At 46.5% G+C, this 20,001-nt stretch overlaps 1 protein-coding gene across 1 annotated transcript in view; it reads right to left on the minus strand.

The window, feature by feature from the left end:
• The window catches only part of Gna12 (G protein subunit alpha 12), an 81,590-nt gene extending 72,040 nt beyond the window's left edge, over nucleotides 1–9,550 (minus strand). The window contains exon 1 of the mRNA XM_076923541.1: nucleotides 9,155–9,550. Within this exon, the coding sequence (XP_076779656.1) occupies nucleotides 9,155–9,457 (303 nt within the window). The 5' untranslated portion in view covers nucleotides 9,458–9,550. The remainder of the gene's footprint in view (nucleotides 1–9,154) is intronic.
• Nucleotides 9,551–20,001: the final 10,451 nt, after the last annotated feature.

The following is a 20,001-nucleotide window of genomic DNA, read 5'->3' on the forward strand; positions in this document are numbered from 1 at the left end:
CATTAAGAAGAAAACGTGCACAGGACTAAAAAGTATTTGACACAATAATGCTGGATCCCCTCCCCCGACCTCCCCATCTCTAAAATCTGGCAAAAGACATAAATGTCCAGACTTAGGAAGATGAGCAAGCCCCAATTAGGGTAAACACAGAGAAATCTATGTTGAGCTAAATCATAATTAAATTTCTGGGTACTAAAGAAAGACAAAGGAAAAAGGGCCATCAAAGCAGCTGGAGAAAAATAAAGCAGTGAAGAGGAACGCCAATCCACATGACTGGCTTCTCCTCCAAAGCCAAGGGTGGGGAGGCAGAAGGCAGTGCATTCTCTAAGCACTAAAAGTGTCCAGCTGGGGACTGTGCTCACTTGATAGAGAACTTCTCTGGGTTCCATCACCAGAATGACATAAACTGGCTCTGGTATTGCATGTTTGTAATTGCAATACCAGGGCGATGAAGGCAGGAGGATCATAATTCAAGGTTATCCTTTGTTATATAACAAGTTTAAGGCTAGACCAAGCTATAGAAGATGCTGTTTCAAGGTAAATAAGTAGTGTTAAATATGAATTCTAAAGCTAGTGAGGGCAGAGCCTTTAGGGATGAAGGGCAACAGGACTCAGCTGGTAGAGTATTTACTTAGAATGCACGAAGCCCTGGGACCGACCCTCAGAACTACATAACCTGGGTATGGTAGTGCAAGCCTGTAATCCCAGTGCTTGGGAGGCTGAGGAAAGAGGGTCGATCACAAGTTAAAGACTGGTTTGAGCTATGTATGGAGGCCCTTCTTCAAAAAGCAGGTGAGATAGTTCAGTGGGCAAGTGCTGTACAAGCTTGATGGCCTCAGTTCAGTTCCTGGATTTCAATGCAGAAAAGAACAGATGTCTACAAACTGTTCTTTGACCTTCACCTATCTGTGTCATGGTGCGCGCGCGCGCGCGCGCGCGCACGCGCACACACACACACACACACCCCAGATACACCATGAGTAGATGAAAAAGTAAAAGAATGGAAAGAGTGGACACCATGGAATCAACAATAGAAGGAAAAGAGGTGGACAATGGCCACTAAGGAAGGTACCAGGGCAAGGAGACTGGCCAGTTCCCACACTGCCATGACTCCACGTATACATCCTGACTCCCCTGCAAAGAGAAACATGCTTCAAACTGTGCATGTTTCTGCACCACAAACCAGAACCTCTGTTTTTTTTTTTTCTTTCAAAATTTATTTACTTATTTTATGTATTCATCATTGCTCTCTTCAGACACACCAGAAGAGGGTATCAGACCCCATTATAGATGGTTGTGAGCCACCACATGGTTGCTGGGAATTGAACTCAGGACCTCTGGAAGAGCAGTCAGTGCTCTTAACCACTGAGCCATCTCCAGCCCCAAACAGAACCTCAAAATGCACAAAGCAAACAGACAGAGCAACAGGCAAGACAGATCCCACAATTACCGTTGGGGATGTAAACACCCTACTGTCATCAACTGATGAAATCACTGGACAGCTCAGTAAGGACACCGCGCTTATCACTGTCAACATCAGCTAACAACAGTTCTCAAGTGCCTACAGAATATTCAGACAGGACCACAAAACATAGGCTAAGGAGACTGTGAGTTGGGCTGTAAGACAAGCTGCAAGAAAAAGAAACGAACAGGAACCACTCAGACTGTGTCCTCCGACCACAATGGACACAACTGTACTCAACACCAGACAGACAGCAATTGGAGAGTGCATCACACATATACAAGTCAAAGATGGCCAAAAAATAACGTGAACACAAGACAGAATAAAAACAGAAGAGATTTCAAGATGTGTGGCTATAGTTGAGGCAGCACTGAGGTGGTTTAAAGCACTTGAGACAGAAAAAGAGACTCTAGGGCAGTGAGATGGCTCAGTGGTAAAGGTGCTTGACTCAGAAGGTGGCCAACATGAAAAGCCAAGTTCAAGCCCCTGAACCCATCTAGAAAGCCAGCTGTAGAGGTGGTGGTGTGCATGTGGACCCACAACCACAGCTCTCCTAAGGGTGAGACAAAGCAGAGATAGCAGGAAGCATCGCCTGTGAGTCAGAGCAAGGCAGAAACAAGAAAGACTCTGCTTCAACAAGGTGAAGAATCTCAGCACTTGGGAGGTAGAGGCAGGAGGACTACAAGCTCCAGGCCAGCATCACTGGTTTGAGGCCACTCTGGTTCCAGGCTATCTGAAAACAACAAAAAGGGAGAGGGCAAGCATGTTGGCTTACACCTTTAATCACAGCTCTTGGGAAATTTTCTCTCAACTAGGAGCAAGGGAGAACAAACCACTAAACAGAAGAAAAGGAATAGTCAGGAGCAGAATTAACCCTGGGGTGATGGCTCACATTTATCTCAGAACTCAGGAAGCTAAGGCTGAGGACTGCCAGAGGTTAGCTCAAGGCCAGCCTGGGCTACACAAAGAAGCCCACTCTCCTTTTCTCAAAAACAAGCAAATAAACAGAAATAAGTAAAATTTAAAAACTGGAACACCATAGGAAGGAAAATCAATGAGATAAAAGGCTTATCAGTTTGCTTAGGGAAAAAAATTAGTAATAAAACTAGTAACCCTATAGGAAGAGTGGAAAATAAATCGAGAGCTGGGAGTGAGGCACAGTGGTAGAGCACTTGTCCAGAACGTGTAGCACCCCTGGGCTCCATCTCCTAAATCACTGAAGAAAAAAAAAAAAGTGTATGTGTGGTATAAGAAAAAAAACAAAACAAAACAGTCAGTTGGGGAGATGGCTCAATTGGTAAAATGCATACATGAAAACATGGAGGCATGAGTTCGATGCCCAGACTGGCATAAAGAAGCTGGACTGGGTAGTGGTAGACTTGTAAGCCTACCTGTGGGGAAGAGGGTTCCTTAGCTAGCCAATCTAGCTTAATCAGTAAGCTTCAAGCTAGCAGTGACACCCAAGGCTGACCTCCGGCCTCCACATGGACAAAGGTGCTGTCACACATACACAAAGACAAACAGAATCAATCAACAGACAGAAGACACGGTCAGCAGCAGAGAAGATACAAAGGTCACCAGAATCCTCAACACTCTCACTTAACACAGCATCTAATTTTGCAATAGCATCTAATTTTGCAATAGGCAAAGAAAAAGGAATGAAAGATTCTCTTTTCTTTAGGAAGTACTCCCATCTAAAATCTTAAATCTATTCCTTGAGCTATCTCTGCTTGTATACAGTGCAATAAGACACAGCCACCCACCCCACTCCCCTCCATGCTCTCACCAGACTTCCTCCTCTTCTTAAATACTCCACTAGTCTATTGGTGCTGCAGTATGTGGGCAGGCACACTCACAGGAAGGAGGGATTAAAACAGTCTCTACTTGCAGGTACACAACAGTCTGTGTAGAAAACGCCAAGTGATTTAACCGAAAGCTCTTTTACAACCATCATGCTCAGCAAAGTCACTGGCGTAAGATCCAAGCACAGCCACCAAATACACTGTTATCATTAGCAGTAAATGTAGGCCTGAAGCAAAAGCACAGGCTCATTTATAACTGCCTTAAGGAAAACTCTGCTCAGGGCATAAACTTCATAAACATGTTTAGGATCCATGGGAAGTGGAACTGGCTGGTGGAAAAAAAAAATCTGACTTAAATGAAGGTACTCTTGTTCAGGGATTAGAAAACTCAACACCATCGTGAGGTCAGTTCTTCCCAAGTTGATCGTCTGGTTTAAAGCCACTGAATCAACTTCCCAACAAGGTGTTTATAGACATAGGCCATTTGAAAAAGTCATATGGGGACGGGAAGGATGATCAGGGAATAAGAGCATGGACTGCTCTGGCAGAGGACCTAGGCTCCCAGACCCACGTCAGATGGCTCACAACTGCAGCTAATTTCAGCTCCAGGAGGCCCGAGTTCTCCTGGCTTCCAAGGGCACTATACTCCTGTACATACCCACAATCAGGCACAAGAATATACATGCTTTTTAAAAATTATACAGAAAAAAGATACATGCCCTGGAATAGCTAAAACCTGGAAAAAGGTAATGCAGGAGAAATACTGAAGCTCACACAGTTACATTAGCCAACATATGTGGTGGATGCTAGAATATGGACAGACATGCAGACCACTAGAAAGACTAGGAAACTTAGACATACATATACAGACCAACCGATTGCCCTTCTTATAAAGGCATGAAAGCAGTTCAATGGGAAAATAACAAATAGTTCTGAAGCAACTGGATAGTCACAGACAGAAAAAAATGAACTTCTTCCTAGATACGTAAATGTAAGATGTAAAACTATAAAACTTAGAGACAATCTTTGGGATCTAGGGCCAAGCAAAAAGTTCTTTAAGACATAATAGCAGAAGCATGATCCATAAAACGAAACATATCATGTTATAAACATGTTATAAAATGTCTCCTTTGCAAAAGACCCAGTGTAGAAAATGAAAGGACAGAGCACATGTGTAACTCTTATGTGGGATAAAGAACCAGTATCCAGCATATACAAAGAATTCCTCAAACTCAACCCCAAAGCACAAGGAACCTAATTAGAAGGAGGACAAAAATAAAGACACTTTTCCCCAAAGAGGGTGAAAGGCAAACGATAAAACTTCCAGCACCATTAGCAGCAGGGAAATGCAAACTAACATTGCAAAAAGACACACCATATACTTCTTTTTTTTCCCCCCTCTGGTTTTTCCGAGACAGGGTTTCTCTGTGTAGCCCTGGCTGTCCTGGAACTCAGAAATTCGCCTGATTCTGCCTCCCAAGTGCTGGGATTAAAGGTGTGCACCACCACTGCCCAGCTCACCATATACTTCTAAGTACAGCTTTAGGAAGACAGTGACTAACACCTAATGCTGTCAGGGATGCAGAGAAACTGACGTGTGCACAAGAACCTCTGCTGGGCAGCTTCTTATCAAACAAGTCACTACAGTATGACCCTGTTACTACACTATGGAATATTCATCCCAACACATGAAAACAGACATGGACACGAAATATACATGGAGCATAGCAGCCCATGCTTGTCATCCCAGCACTTGGAAGCGAGACTCAGGAAGATCAGTTCAATGCCAGCCTCAGCAATATGCTAAGTTTGAGGCTAGCCTAGGCTACATGACACTGTGTCATGACTAACTAATTGAGCAACCAACCTAAAATAATGCACATGAATGTTTGCAGAAGACCTACTTGTAGTGATGGGAAGGTGGGAAGAGCCCAGACACCGCTCGCCAGCTGAATGGAAAGACGGACCATTACTCAGCAATAAGGCTGGATGGAATTACTGCCACATGCAGCTGCTTACATAGGAATCACCACAGAAACGTTCTGATAAAAGTCAACTCCAAAAGCTCACACTGTGCGAATTCTGTTTATAGACTATTATGTGTAGTGTGTAGTGCACGCACATGAGTGTATGGGTGTGCACACAGAGACCAGAACAGGACATCAGGTGTCTTCCTCTATCACTTTTTGTCAGATTGCCTTAAGAAAGGGTCTCTACTATACTGGAAGCGCATTCGTGCCAGGCTGGCTGCCAAGCAAGCCACGTCTGTCTCTGACGCCTCAATGCTGGGGTTTATACGCCCTGCCTAGCTTTTTACATGGGTGTTGGGGATCTGAATTCAGAGCCCCTGCTTGCAAAACAAGTGCCCTTACTCACTGAACCATTTCCTCAGCTCCTGTGCAATATTTTTGACAAGATGACAGAATTGGGCGAACTGAGTGATACAGCCAGGATGGAGAGAGGAGGCCAGGGAGTGGGAGGGGTTTAAAGTTGGAAAATGAAATTCTAACTAGTTACAGCAGATAAAACACATTCAATAACGAGTAGAGTCGTCAGGATGAAGAAGATGGTGTGGAAGAAGGGCGACTTGTTAGAGGAAGGGGCTCAGTGGGACTGGGAGGGACAAAAGAGACTGATAGGGTCTAAAGATAATCAAAGACATCTTATACATGTATCAAACTGTAAAGGACTAAGAATTTTAAATTACTACTAAAAAAAATCAGTTTAAAGAAAGGCATTGTATAAAACCAAACAAGCAGACTCCTTATTAACAAGTCTTGCTTCTGTTGCTAAGGAAGCCAGTAAAAGACTGGCACAGGGCTTTCCTTGCCATCCTTCTCCCCACCCCAAGGTCTGGAGGGAGAGTGGGGGGGGCAGGAACATCCAGCTTAGAACCCTCCCCACTAATCCCCTGCCTGCCAGGTCCACCTGGGACACAGCCAGCAGAGGTAAGCAGTGTCCTGTTTCCTGAGATCTCAGGCTCTGCCTGCGTCCCTGAGGAGTCTGCTGGCATCAAGAACATCCAAGCAACACCAGGGACAACCAGATAGCTACAGGACAGTGTAAGAACACAGTCAACAAGAGCCGTGGTAACATGGCACCATCAGAGGCCAGCTCTCCTGCTACAAGCTCTGGATGTCCTAACACAGCCAAAGTACAAGAAGATGGTCTTAAATCTAATCATATAAAGATGATAGAGGCCTTTAGAAAGGCAATAAATAAATCCCTTAAGGAAAATACAATTAAACCAGTGAACAAAATGAATAAAACTGTCTAAGAACTGAAAATGGAAATAAAAGCAATAAAGAAAACGCAGACTGAGGGAATTCTGGAGATGGGAGCCTTCGGGAGGAGGTTTTGTGTCAAAGAAAATGCTACATCTAAAAAGTTCATGACACAAAACACCCAAGAAATCTGGGACAGGATGAAAAGACCAAATTTATGAATAATATGAATAGGAGGAGGAGAAGATTCCCAGCTAGAAGACTCAGAAAATATTTTCAACAAAATCATAGAGCCCAGTAAAGTGGATGCTGATGAGACAGGAAGGAGAGACCAACTTCTGTAAAATGCACTTAACAGACTCGAGATCTATGTTCCTAAATATTTCTTCTGCCTCCCAAGTTGAAAGAAACTGAGCCCTCCAAGCCTACCTGGTTCTGGGGTTCAGAGAAGCAGCAAAAATAAAACCAGGCTCCTTCAAGGAGGTGCTGGAAAACAGGCCTTGAGTGGCAGTCAGGTTTTATACAACAACCCTTGAAGATTCGGGGAATTCTCAACAGCTATGCCCACCTCGTTAAGATGCCTGCCTCGATGTTTATGAAGCATCTGGCCAGAGCCCTTGCTTCCCTGAGGCTCTGAAAGGTGAAGTGTGTGATTTCTCCTTCAGACGATTGTTCTCCCCATCTTGAACCCAGAGGAGCTGCTTGTGTTAAAATGAAACATTTAGTAACAAACATGTTGAGTGTGGGAGTGTTGGCCCGGAAGTCTGGCTCCCAGGATCCCAGCCCAACCGCCCTACACCAAGGTTTCTCAAGGCCGAACTGAAAGACGTGTCCCAGATGGGCTTCTGTATCCATGTCTCCTTGCGAACTTAAAAACCCATCAGGCCCTGTAAAATCTAATCTCGTAGGTAGCTTTTTGATATGACACTTCTCTACCTGCTTGAGACAGCTATCCTTGACCTGCTCCACCCCAATCCCTGAAAAGGGGGGGGGGGGGGAAGGAGGTGTTGGGAAGAATCAAGAAGAAAAAGAGATGAGAAACATCACCAGGAAGCTAATCTAGGTGCAGAACAGACTCTGTGGCTAGTCTTTGCTACATCTTTCTTCCTGTGTTGAGACAGGCTCTCACATAGTCCAGGCTAGCCTCAAACCTTCTATGTAGCTAAGCCTTGAATTTAGATTCTCCACAGTGCTGGGATTACAGGAGTATGCCATCTGGACCAGTTTATTTGGCACTCAATCCAGGGCCTTGTGCATGTTGGTAGAGACCAACAGAGCTACAGGCCCAGCCCTCCAGACTTTCTTTTTGACCCTTCTGCAAAGACTCACAGTATTGACACTGGTCCCAGACTTCGTCAACACGACTTCCTTTCACATATATCCAGCACAGAATATAAAGGGCACAGGGGACAGGACTTTGAGATCATCATGGCATGAGGATTACTGCATCTGGTTCAAACACACAAAACAACTATAAACCAATGAAGGACATGTGGACCCTGAATTACAGTGAGTAGGCTTTAGGGAGGTTCTTTGTTTTTATCTTTTGCAGTGCGGAGGTTAGACACCATGGGCTTGAACATGCTGGACTAGTGCTTTCCCACTGAACCACATCCCCAGTCCTATTTATTTTTCCATTATTATTATTAGTTCCATAATGGTCCTGTGCATACCCTCTTAAAGCAGGTTTAGTGTTACATACCAAGATGTTTTCTAATGCAACTATATATCTACAATTAACTTGAAGATCAAGAGGGCGTGGGGTTGGGGGTAGGGAGTGGTCAGGGCTGAACAAGATTGGCACAGAATTGACCCTTGTTTTAAAACTGGGTAGTGGGTGTCTTGCAGCTCCTTCTAGCCTCTCCCCTAACTTGGTGTATATGTTAAATCACCATACTAAAAACTTTAAAGAACCAAGCATAGGTGGCACATGCCTGTAATCCTACCAATGGGGAGACAGGTCAGGAGGCTAAGGAGCTCAAGGTCATCCTTGGCTACATGGCAAGGCCAGCCTGGGCTTCATGACTCCCTGTCTCAAAAATACAAAACAAACACTGGCAACGTAGTGTAGTTAGTAATGTCCTACCTAGCTCTCATAAAGTCCTGGATTCAATCCCCAGCACTGCATGAACAAAGTATGGTGACACAGTGCACCCCCCCTCCGAGAACCCTCCTTCCCCCGAATTGCAGAATTTGAGTAGAAAGATCAGGGTCATCCTCAGCTATACAGTGAGTTCAAGGCCAGCCTGGAACTTATATGAGATAATGTGTCGGAAAAAAATAACTAATAAAATGGTCAATTCTCATTTACAAATAAAAAACGAAGACTGATGTCCTCTAACCTACGCTATCAACTTTGCATGCTGGTGGGACAAGGAAGGAGAGTTGGTGACCCTCAATCCACGTGCTCTAACACCCCATTCGGAACCCAAGTCCCCGAGAGTGGTCCAGCTTGTATTCCCACGGTCCTCAAGCGCGTCCAGGGCTCTGCAAACCTATCGCGCCCCTGGAGGTCACCGGTGTAACCCCAGCTGGCTGGCATAGCTTGAGGTCCCTATTGGAAGGGAGGGGCGCCCTGTGGCAGGGTCGCGGGTCCGTGGAGGACAAAGGGGGCGGGGCCGGCGCTCCACCTGGACCAGGTGTGTGTGGGCGGGGCCGCGCGTCACCTTAAGGATGTTGTCGAAGATGGTGTCGCGGAACTCCAGCAGCGCCTTCTGGTCGAACTCCCGGCCGTGGATGATGCGCATCTGCTTGAGGAAGGTGGACTTGCCGCTCTCGCCGGCGCCCAGCAGCAGGATCTTGACCAGCCGCCGCACCGCGCGCCGCTCGCGGGCCAGCAGCGCGTCGATGTCGCGGCTGCGCCGTCGGGCCTCCCGCTCCGCGTCGCGCGCCGCGCCCGCCCTGCGCTCGCGGGCTCCGGCCTCGGCCGGCAGCAAGCAGCGGCTGAGGGTCCGCACCACCCCGGACATGGCCGCCCTCAGGCCGCGGCCGCGCCCCGCCGGGGCCCGCGCGCCATGGACGCCCCTCAGCCGGCGCGGCCCTGCCGGGCCAGGCGCCGCCCCGCCCGCCGCTCCCTCAGGCTGCGTCCGCCGCCGCCGCCCCGAGGCCCTCACTCTCCCAGCCGGCTGAGGGGCGGAGGGGATGGCGCGGAGGGCGGGGCGGCGCCGCGCAGAAACTCATTTACTGGTTGAGAAGTCTTCTATCTTGTGGAGCGCGCCTTTTTATTGGACAAGCGTGCTTTAGAGGAGGCGGGCACTCCTGTGGTCCTTGGGGCGGAGCCGGCGCCGAAAGAGGCGGGATCTTTGCGGTGAGGGAGCTTCTCATTGGACTTCCGAGCGAGCTTCTTTCTTTCAGAATGAAAGGGAGGTGGGTCTCTCGGGGAGGAGGAGCTTCAGCCCTCTGCGGCCAATTACAAGTGCTGGGAGCGTTTGTCAATCACAGAAACTACGCTTGGGATTGGAAGTTGTGGAAAATGGGGCGTGGCCCAAAGTGCCAGGTGTACAGAGTGACTTTCTGCCTTGATTCCCAGGTTGGTCCGGCTGTGAGCCCAAGACGTGGCTGCAAAGTTGGGAAACAGCGATGAAGTCCTCCTACTCCTAAGTTTAGCGAGAAAGCTCAGCCGTTTTTCCTTCCAAAAACACTGGAGCAGGGTGGGTCATCATTTTCAAACAAAAGCTGCTTTGAGTGCTCCAAATAAGAAGAAAACAAACAAACGCGTTGTATGGGCCTCCCTAGGCACTTTCTTAAAATATGATTAAGGGGAGATGGTTCGGTGGGAAAGGACGTTTGCTGTGACAGCGTGAGCACGTGAGTTCAAATTCCCAGTTGTGCAGTAACCGCAGCTTTGGAGAAGCCAAGATAACACCAATTCCAGTAACTTGCTGGGCAGCTATCCTAGCCCCAATGATAAGCTTAAGGTTCAGTGAGAGAAGCTGTTTGAAACGTTACAGAGGGGAGGCAGTAGACCGACCTCTTGACCTTTGCATGTATGTGTACTGGCACACACCGTACACACACACACATCCATGTTTGTCATAGTCACTCATAGGAAGTTTGATGTGGCATAGTGGTATGAAGGGTGTTGGTGTTGCATGAAAAATCATTACAGAAGCAAGAGAATTGAGATGAGTTTGAAGTCAGCCAGTGCTACATAGTAACTCTCTCATCATCTTGGCCACAGAGGATGCTGCGAGAGGAGGTCAGGCTTGTATGATATAATCCCAGTATTGGGAGAGCCCGAGACAGGAAAGAATATGGAATTTGAGGCCAGCCTGGACTAAAGCCTGACTCTGTCTCAAAAAAAAAATTTTTTTTTCAGTAAGTGTACCTGCTCCAGATCCCACTTTCCATTACAAACAGAAGGCAACCTTTGGTGTTGGCCCTTGCCTTCCACCCTGTATGAGGCAGGGTTTCTTATGTTTGCCATTACATATGCTGGGGTAGCTGGCTCAGAAACTGAAGGCAGCCTGTTTCTGCTTCCCATCTTGCTTAGAGTATAGATGCTTGCTACTGCATCTGGCTATGTGTGGATTCTAGGGGTCTAAACACAGGTCCTCACTCCTTTGAAGCGAATGCCTTACCCACAGAGCTATCTCTCCAGCCCAGGGTTTATTTTTTAAGTGGGATCTCATGTATCTCAGTCTGGTCAAATTGTAGCCAAGGATGACTTTGAACTCCTGATCTTCTGCCATTGCTTCCTAAATGCTAGGATCACAGGTGTGCGCTGTGACACCTAAGAATATGTTTCTAAGACAGAAAATAGGGGAATCTGAACCCATGGACTAGAGTTCATACCTTAGTCAGTTTTTAAAAACTAAATTAATTCACAGTTTTCAGCGAATGCTCCAGACACTTACAAATAACTGCATAAATAGCTTGATGCCAGTGTTTATAGAATCGTTAACTATTTTAAAGGACCACTTAGCTTTTTTTTAGTGACACATTGTGGTGTTTTATGGGAGAAATTATATACTGCTGATAGTATCTAATTTGGGACTTTGACGAGGGTTCTGGCCATATCCTTCACATTTGCTAAAAGGCTAAAGTGCTTGAAATAAACACGTGTATCCATGCACTCCATAATAGTCTCTTCATTACCCCTGGCATTTATATGGCATGCTGTAATTTCTAAAGTGCTTTACATACATTATCTGATGTCATCTGTTCTCTCCACAGTGCTGGGAGAGAGGCAGGTACAGGGCAGCTGTAATAAAACAATCCAAGGGCTGGAGAGATGGCTCAGTAAAGGGCCTGCAGAGCAAACGTGAAGCCCTGAGTTCAGATCCCCAGAACCTATGCAAAATGTCAGAGGTGGTAGTGTGTGGCTCCAATCCCCAGTTCAGGGCAGGGGAAGGCAGAGAGAGAGGGGGGCGTGGATCCTTGGAGATTACTAGCCAGCCAGACCAGATGAATCCATGAGTTCCAGGTTCTTGGGTGCCTAATTTGCTTTTCTGTAGCCAGGATAAACACCATGAGCAGGAGCGACTTGGAGAGGAAAGGGTTTATTTCAGCTTACAGGTTATAGTTTACCACCACTGGAAGCCGCGGCAGAAACCCAAGGCAAGAGCTTGAAGCAAAGGCTGTGGAATACCGGCTTGCTTCCCCTGGCTCCTGCTCAGCCTGCTTTTTATAGAGCCAGGACCACCTGCCCAGGGCCCTCCTACATTACATTAATAATCAGAAGATGTCCAGAGGCCAATCGGATTCCTTTTCACCCCAAATTTGTTGAATGACAACTGAAGCTAACCATTACAGACCCTGTATCAAAAAGAAAGAAAGGGAAATGATTGAAGTTGTTCTCAGACCTCCACATACCCACATACGCATGTGTGTGTGTGTGCATACACTACAGGCACATATCACACACACACACACACACACACACCCACACACACACACACACACACACACACACACACACAAACATACCATACTCCTGCCCCAACCCTGTACCCACAAAGAATGCTGAGTTCCAAGCACTACCAGTGAGTATTAGGTATATATGGTTAGTTAGTAGCAGAACTTGAACAGGAAGCCTGACCTACTGCCTGCTTCATATATTCTGTGGGTTCAGGGCATGCGTGAGAGTTTGGAAGCTTTGCTTTACCATTTAGGGATGTGTGACTTGGAAAGAGTTATTTAACATCTCTGAAACGTGCTTTTTTTTTTAAATCTGTAAATCAATCTGGACAAAAATGGACCCTTTGGGGTTGAGAGATGGCTCAGCAATTACGAAAACTGGCTGTTTTTCCCTCTGTTCCCAGCTTCTGTTCTTAGCACCCATACGGCAGCTTGCAACTCTCTGTAACTCCAGTGTTATGGGCTGTGTTGCTCTATTTTGGCTTCAGATGGCACCAGGCATGCACACATGTAGGCAGAATACCTGTACACATGAAAATAAAATAATAAAGACTATGTACTGCTATTGCAGAGAGTCTGAATAAGTTTGTAGCATTCACATTGGGTAGTCCAAAACTGCCCGTTACTCCAGATCCAAAGGACCCAATGCCCTCGTCGGCTTCTGTGGACACACACACACACACACACACACACACACGAGGGGGGAATAAGCAGAATGCCCATTGGCCTAGAAGGCTTTAGTCACGATAAACCCGACCCACAGAGTATTGAATGGATGTGGTGAATGTTCTAAACACACCTGACCTGACCCTACCACACAGCCCAGCTTAGGCTGGCCCTTGTTAACTATTCTCAGTGGCCTACACTTGGCCAATGCCCTTTAGTGCAAGCTCTATTTTATAGTAAAGTATCAACCATCTCTCTCTCTCTCTCTCTCTCTCTCTCTCTCTCTCTCTCTCTCTCACACACACACACACGTACATACACACATATACACATACACACATGTACACACACATGTATACGTACACACATATATATATACACACACATGCACATATGTACACACACAGACATATAGACACATGCACTAAATAAAAATAATCTAAGAAATGGATTTTGATAAATTTTGAACAAGTTTGCAAAGAGAGTGGCTTGGCTGGGTGTTGGGGGTCATCCAACCAATAAAGTGCTTGCTGTACAAGCATGAGGACCTGATTTTGGATTTTCGTGCCCATGGCATTTCAAAAAGCCAGAGGTGGCAGTGCAAACCTGTAACCTTAGGACTTCTAAGGTAGAGGCTGAAGGATTAGCAGGTGGTGATAATGGTAATGGTAATGGCTTTTGTGGTGATGGTGATGGTGACATTGGTGATGGTGACAGTGGTGATGGTGACTGTGGTGATGGTGACACTGGTGATGGTGACTGGTGATGGTGACACTGGTGATGGTGACTGGTGATGGTGACAGTGGTGATGGTGACTGTGGTGATGGTGACTGTGGTGATGGTGACACTGGTGATGGTGACTGTGGTGATGGTGACACTGGTGATGGTGACTGGTGATGGTGACTGTGGTGATGGTGACAGTGGTGATGGTGACTGTGGTGATGGTGACACTGGTGATGGTGACTGTGGTGATGGTGACAGTGGTGATGGTGACAGTGGTGATGGTGACTGTGGTGATGGTGACACTGGTGATGGTGACTGGTGATGGTGACTGTGGTGATGGTGACACTGGTGATGGTGACTGTGATGATGGTGACTGATGATGGTGACTGTGATGATGGCGATGGTGACTGTGGTGATGGTGACTGGTGATGGTGACACTGGTGATAGCGATGGTGACAGTGAGGATGGTGGTGGTGATGTTGGTGATGAAGGTAGAATTAGTGAATGGTGGTACCGTAAAAATTAAAAGTGCTGCACAAAGAAATCTGAATTGTCACCAGGCGAAGTAAGGACGCCTCAAAGGCCAAAATGAAAGAGAAATGAGAGTGTGAGAGTTAACCCACCAAGTTGGAAACTGTTCAGCTGCCCTCAGACACCTGCCGAAGCCTCACAGGTCTGCCTTCCTGTGCTCAGATGACAGATAGAGGAAGCCCAGAGACATCTGGTAGACCACTGCACAAGGCCAGGACTGCACAGCCCTCAAAAGAACGACCTAGGAAGACTGCATGGTGGTGCAATCATTTGTCAGCACACTAAGTCCAGAGGAAGGAGATGTTCTGTGTCACTGCGTTATTGGTACTTCATTATTTTGAGGCAAAGTCTCACTGTGTAACCTGTTGGGGGTTGGTTCTAATGTTTGATTTAATTGGGAATCCGTGTGTCCAAATACTGAACCTCCTTGTTTCCAATTGTTTTTTGGTCAATCAATAAAGATGCCAGCGGCCAATGGTTGGGCAACGGGAGACAGGGCGGGACTCTTGGATTTGTGTGGGTTAGGAACTGGGAAAAAGGAGAGACAGTGGACTGCCAAGCTGTGGGGTGAGATGGATCAGATTTCAAGCTGCAGGAGAGCCACTGAGGTCCCTGGGTAACCACAGGGAGAATGGCAGCAGGCAGCAGACGTGGCGGCTGGAGCTGGAAGCTCACTGAGAGCTCACACCTCAAGTCACACAGACAGCAAACTAGCAGTGGCATAAAGGTTTAAACTCTCAAAGCCAGCCCCAGTAAAATATTTCCTCCAGCAAGCCGTGTCTATTAAACTGCCCCAACACTGCCACCAACTGGGGAGCAAGCATTAAAATTCCCAAGACTATGGTGAGCATCTCATCCAAACCCCACCATCCTTGCTAGCATTTGTTCCCCCCTCCCTCTCTCTCTCTCTCTCTCTCTCTCTCTCTCTCTCTCTCTCTCTCTCTGTTTTCATTTTTGAGACAGGGTTTCTCTATGTAGCCTATTTCACTCTTCCCCCCAGTGCTGTGATCACAGGCATGTGTTTCCACACTCTGTCCCCCCGTGTCCTCAAGTGGTAGAAGGATGGGGGGGGCAAAAGGGAGCAGCACCCACTCTTTGAAATGACATTAGTCCCGTCTATGGAGGCAGAGACTTCACAGCCAAATCACATATTCACAGTCGTACCCCTAATGCTACTAAACGGCCATGAGATGGTACCACGAGCTTTGCAGGCAACACTAAGCTCTGCCCTGACTACTCTGCATCTAAGGAGTACTCACCTAGGACAGGTGAACATGGGTAACATATATTATATAACTGTATTAAGCTTTCAAAGGATAACAAGTATCACCACAACAGTGGGGCTGGAGAGATGATTCATGATTCGTCTGTTAGGAGTGCTTGTTGCTTTTCCGGAGAAGCTGAGTTTGTTTTCCAGTGCCGGTATTCGGTGGCTAACAAACCACCTGTAATTCCATCTTCAAGAGATTCAATGCCCTCTTCTGAGCATCGAGCACCTGCATACATCTATACACCCACCCACCTATCCATCTATCTATCCATCCACCCACCCACCCATCCGTCCGTCCGTCCATCCATCCGTCTGTCCATTCATCCATTCATCCATTTACCAATCCATTTGTGTATCCATCTACTTAATCTAAACATCCACCCATCTAGCCAATCTACTCCCACTTGCTCATTCATCCAATGATGATACAGACCTATCTGCTCATTCATTCATGCAGCCATCCATCAATTCACCAACCCAGTCATCTCTCTCTCTCTCTCTCTCTCTCTCTCTCTCTCTCTCTCCCTCCACCCATATACCCAATGCATCCAATCACCCACCTAACCATTCACCCATCTATTATATTCACCTATCCATTCACTTACTTGTCCATCCTTGTTGTGGACTGCCCTGGTGCTGTTTGTATTTTGATGTTAATTCCACTTCCTCAAGAGGGGCTGCCCTGACAGGGCGAGGATCATGTACTCAGATGAATTCATGTAAACATCTCCCCATTTTAACTGGTCAAATAAAGACTAGAGCCTGTGATTGGGCAGTGGAAGAGACAGGTAGGGCTGGAGATTTGGGGGGGGGGTGAAGAGAGAAAGGAGAGAGGCAGATGAGGAGACAGAGGAAACAGGAAGTTGGAGGAGGAGGAGGTGGAAGATGGAGCAGAATCACATGGCCTGGAGAAGCCACAAGTAGTAAGGGATCTTATAGCTGGAGACTAGAGTAGTGTCGTGGGACATCTGCCCAATCTAGGTGTGCAGCTTATAAACATTATAACTGAGTTGTGTGTTCCTTACATGGGCTTGTTAGGGTTGGAGATTTACAGCAACATTATCCCGTAATATGCCATCTACCTACTCATCTATCACCTACCTGCCTACCCATTCATCCATCGTCATGACATTTACCTATCCATCATTCATCCATCCTCCCACCCACTGGTCTGTCCATCCATCCATCCATCCATCCATCCATCCATCCATCCATCCATCCTCTTACTCCACTACCTACCCATCCATCCACTCACTCACCCACTGAATACCCACACACATAACCATCTATTCATCAACTTCCTGGTCCCTTCCTGTATACCTTTCCCCCCCTGTTGGACATGAAGCAAAACATTTGAAAACAGCCGAGCCCATGGGGCTTAGTAAAAATGCACCAAACCCACTGAATCCATGACTCCAAAACAACCTTTCTTAAGTTGTTCCCTTAAGGTCTTTTGATCACAGAGACACAGAAATAACTAATACATAGCCTGGTGACGGGGTCAGTTAGAGCTCTCTGGGGTCTGGAATAAATTCCTGCCTTAGTTAGAGTTCCCTAAGGGAATGTATGAGAGAGGGAGAGTGTGTACTGTGTACATGCACAAAAGAATTTATTTTAAGGCATTGGTCCAACATCTGCAGTGTGGGCCAGCAGGGTGGAGATCCGGAAGAGCAGATGTTGTAGGTCAAGGCTAAAAGCATCTGTTGGAGACGCTGCCTCAGATGAAAGGTGGAAGGCACCAGGGCAATGACATCTGAAGTTATCTTCTGACCTCTGCACACTTGCCATGCGTGTATGCAGTCCACGTTAATGTAAATGAATGTATTTGTGCATGTGCACCCACACGTACATACATAATACACACAGACAGAGACAGAGAGGGAGAAAGAGACAGAGATTTGATGCAAGACTTCTTCAGCATTCCCAAAGGACACTAAGGACTCCATCTGTCTCTTACTGTTAAATGTTCTCTTGAAGTTTCTACCCACAGTAACTTACCCACAGTAAGACAGTAACTTAGAGCAGTCTGTGATGTTTGAGCCTTGCTCAGGGTCTGAGATGAAGTCACAAAACTGTCCAAATCTGCTGAATTGCTTCTCAAAATGGCATCTCATTTCTATAAATATTCTCTTCCTGGAGTTGGGGGACAAGCAATTCAAAACTAGACTCAAATAGGGGAAGCATGGCTGAGGGTGGAGGCCATAACAGAGCACATGCTTAGTGCGCAGGAAGACACAGTACCCAAGCAATGGAACGGAAACAGACAGGGAAGTGATTCAACTATGAGACCCAGGTTTCATGACCAATCCTTCCTTAAAAGATGTGCTGACTTTAGAGCAAATGATGCAGTGACTGTCCCCCCAAAATATGCTGGCAGTGCTTCACGGGGCCCTCATGTCTAGTTCTAAAAATACAGACCCATTCCTCTATCAGTACTATCAAGGCCTCAAGGTTCTGAGCTTGCTGCCCATCCATCCATCCATCTATCTATCCATCCATCCATCCATCCAGTTACTCACTCATCTACCTACTGATTTATCCATCTACTTACCCCCCATCTATTGGTCCACCCATCCACCTATCCATCTACCAACTCAACTATCCATTCATCCCATCTATCCATCTATCCATCTACCCAAACATCCATCCATCCATCCATCCATCCATCCATCTCTCCATCCATCCATCCAAACATCTGTCCATCCATCCATCCATCCATCCATCCATCCATCCATCCATCTCTCCATCCATCCATCCAAACATCTGTCCATCCATCCATCCATCCATCCATCCATCCATCTGTCCATCCATCCACCCACCTATTCATCCAGTTACTCAGTCACTCATTCACCTACCTACCTACCTACCCACCCATCTATCTTCCCATTCATCCATGTGTGGCTATTTCCTCCCAATTAAAACATTTCTTTTGGAAGGAGGCAGGACACTTGTAAGACTCAGAATTTACTACTCTCAGGAAGCTCCTGAAACTTAGAAGATTCTTAACACCCCTCCCCAATATTATACAAACAGTAGTAGCTCCCTGAGAGGAGACTCCAACATGCCTGGTTGCCTTCGAGTCATGCAGGGAACTCTAGGGATGTAGCTTTTGTGAATCTTCATAAGTGATACAGCTGCCTGAGTCACTCACACTTCTGTAAGTAAAGTAACCCCTTACCTATTCCTGTAAGTAACTGCAAATATACACATTGGCTTACCAAGATGGGCTTGGGTGGACCAGTTTCTTTGCTTGTCATCAGTTCCTTATCTGGGATTAAGAAATGTTAGTTCATGTTTTCCCAGGAAAAGTCACTTAACACTATCCATCTATTCTCTCCTCCACAATCTATCCATCCACCCATCTTTCCCTTCCTCCTTCCTTCCTTCCCTCCTTTCCTCCTTCTATCTCCCATCTTCCAACTTACCCATCCCTCCACCCTCCCATGTATTGTGTCCACCCACCCACTCACTAATTCTTCTGTCCACCCTCGCATTTCTCTAGCCTCCATCTTTCAGCCATCTTCCATGCAATGCTGGAATTCAGGGACACTAACCTCACCTTGATGGACACAGTCTCTCCCTCATTGATGAACTTAGGGAGACAGACAAAATATGCTTATACATATACTCTCAAGTTTGTTAAGAGCCAAGAATGAGAATCCTGGAAGTCCACTTATCCACCCATCCACCTATCTGTCCATCCACTCATTCACTCACCCATCCACCTAGATGGAAGATCATGGTAGTTGGGCCCAGTTTGGTGGTATGGGATCAAGTAATGCTTCTCTGGAGAAGCTGAGTTTGAAAGGAGAGAATTGGAGGGAGATGGTATCTTAATTTTATTTACATTTCTATGATAAAATACCTTGACAAAAACATGTTAGTGGAAAAAACAGTTTATTTCAGCTTAAAATCTTAGACCACAGTCCATCGTTGTGGGTAAGTCAAGGCAGGGATGTCAAAGCATCCAGAGTAGAGAGCAGAGAAAAATGCATGCAGGCAAGCTTACTTGCTTGTTTATTTGTGCTAGTTTGGTTTCTCCACTCTTATACAGATCAGGGCCCCTGCCTAGGGAATGATGTTGCCCATAGTGGGTGGGTCTTCCCATATCACTTAAGATATAACATAATCCCCTACAGACATGCACACAGGTCAACCCAGTGTAGACAGTCCCTCATTCTAGGTGTGTTAAGTTGACAATTAAGACTAACCATCACAGATGGTTTTTCTGGCCTAGGAAACAACAGAGGTCAGAGCAACCACTGGTCCAGTTGTGAGCTAGGCTGAAAGACTGGAGAGGGTGGGCTCACATGGAGACAGAAAGAGAGGATGATGAAGAAATTCTGGTATAGAGAAGTGTTGTACTGGGAAAGAAACCTGAGGAGTTTTTAGGGTCAGAAGAGAGTTTCTATCCTTTTGTTCTGTGGGCAATGTTTTGCTTTGTCTGAGAGGCTACATTGTTGA

This window comes from Arvicanthis niloticus, chromosome 24 (assembly GCF_011762505.2).
Source record: "Arvicanthis niloticus isolate mArvNil1 chromosome 24, mArvNil1.pat.X, whole genome shotgun sequence".
In the NCBI taxonomy this organism is placed as follows: domain Eukaryota; kingdom Metazoa; phylum Chordata; class Mammalia; order Rodentia; family Muridae; genus Arvicanthis; species Arvicanthis niloticus.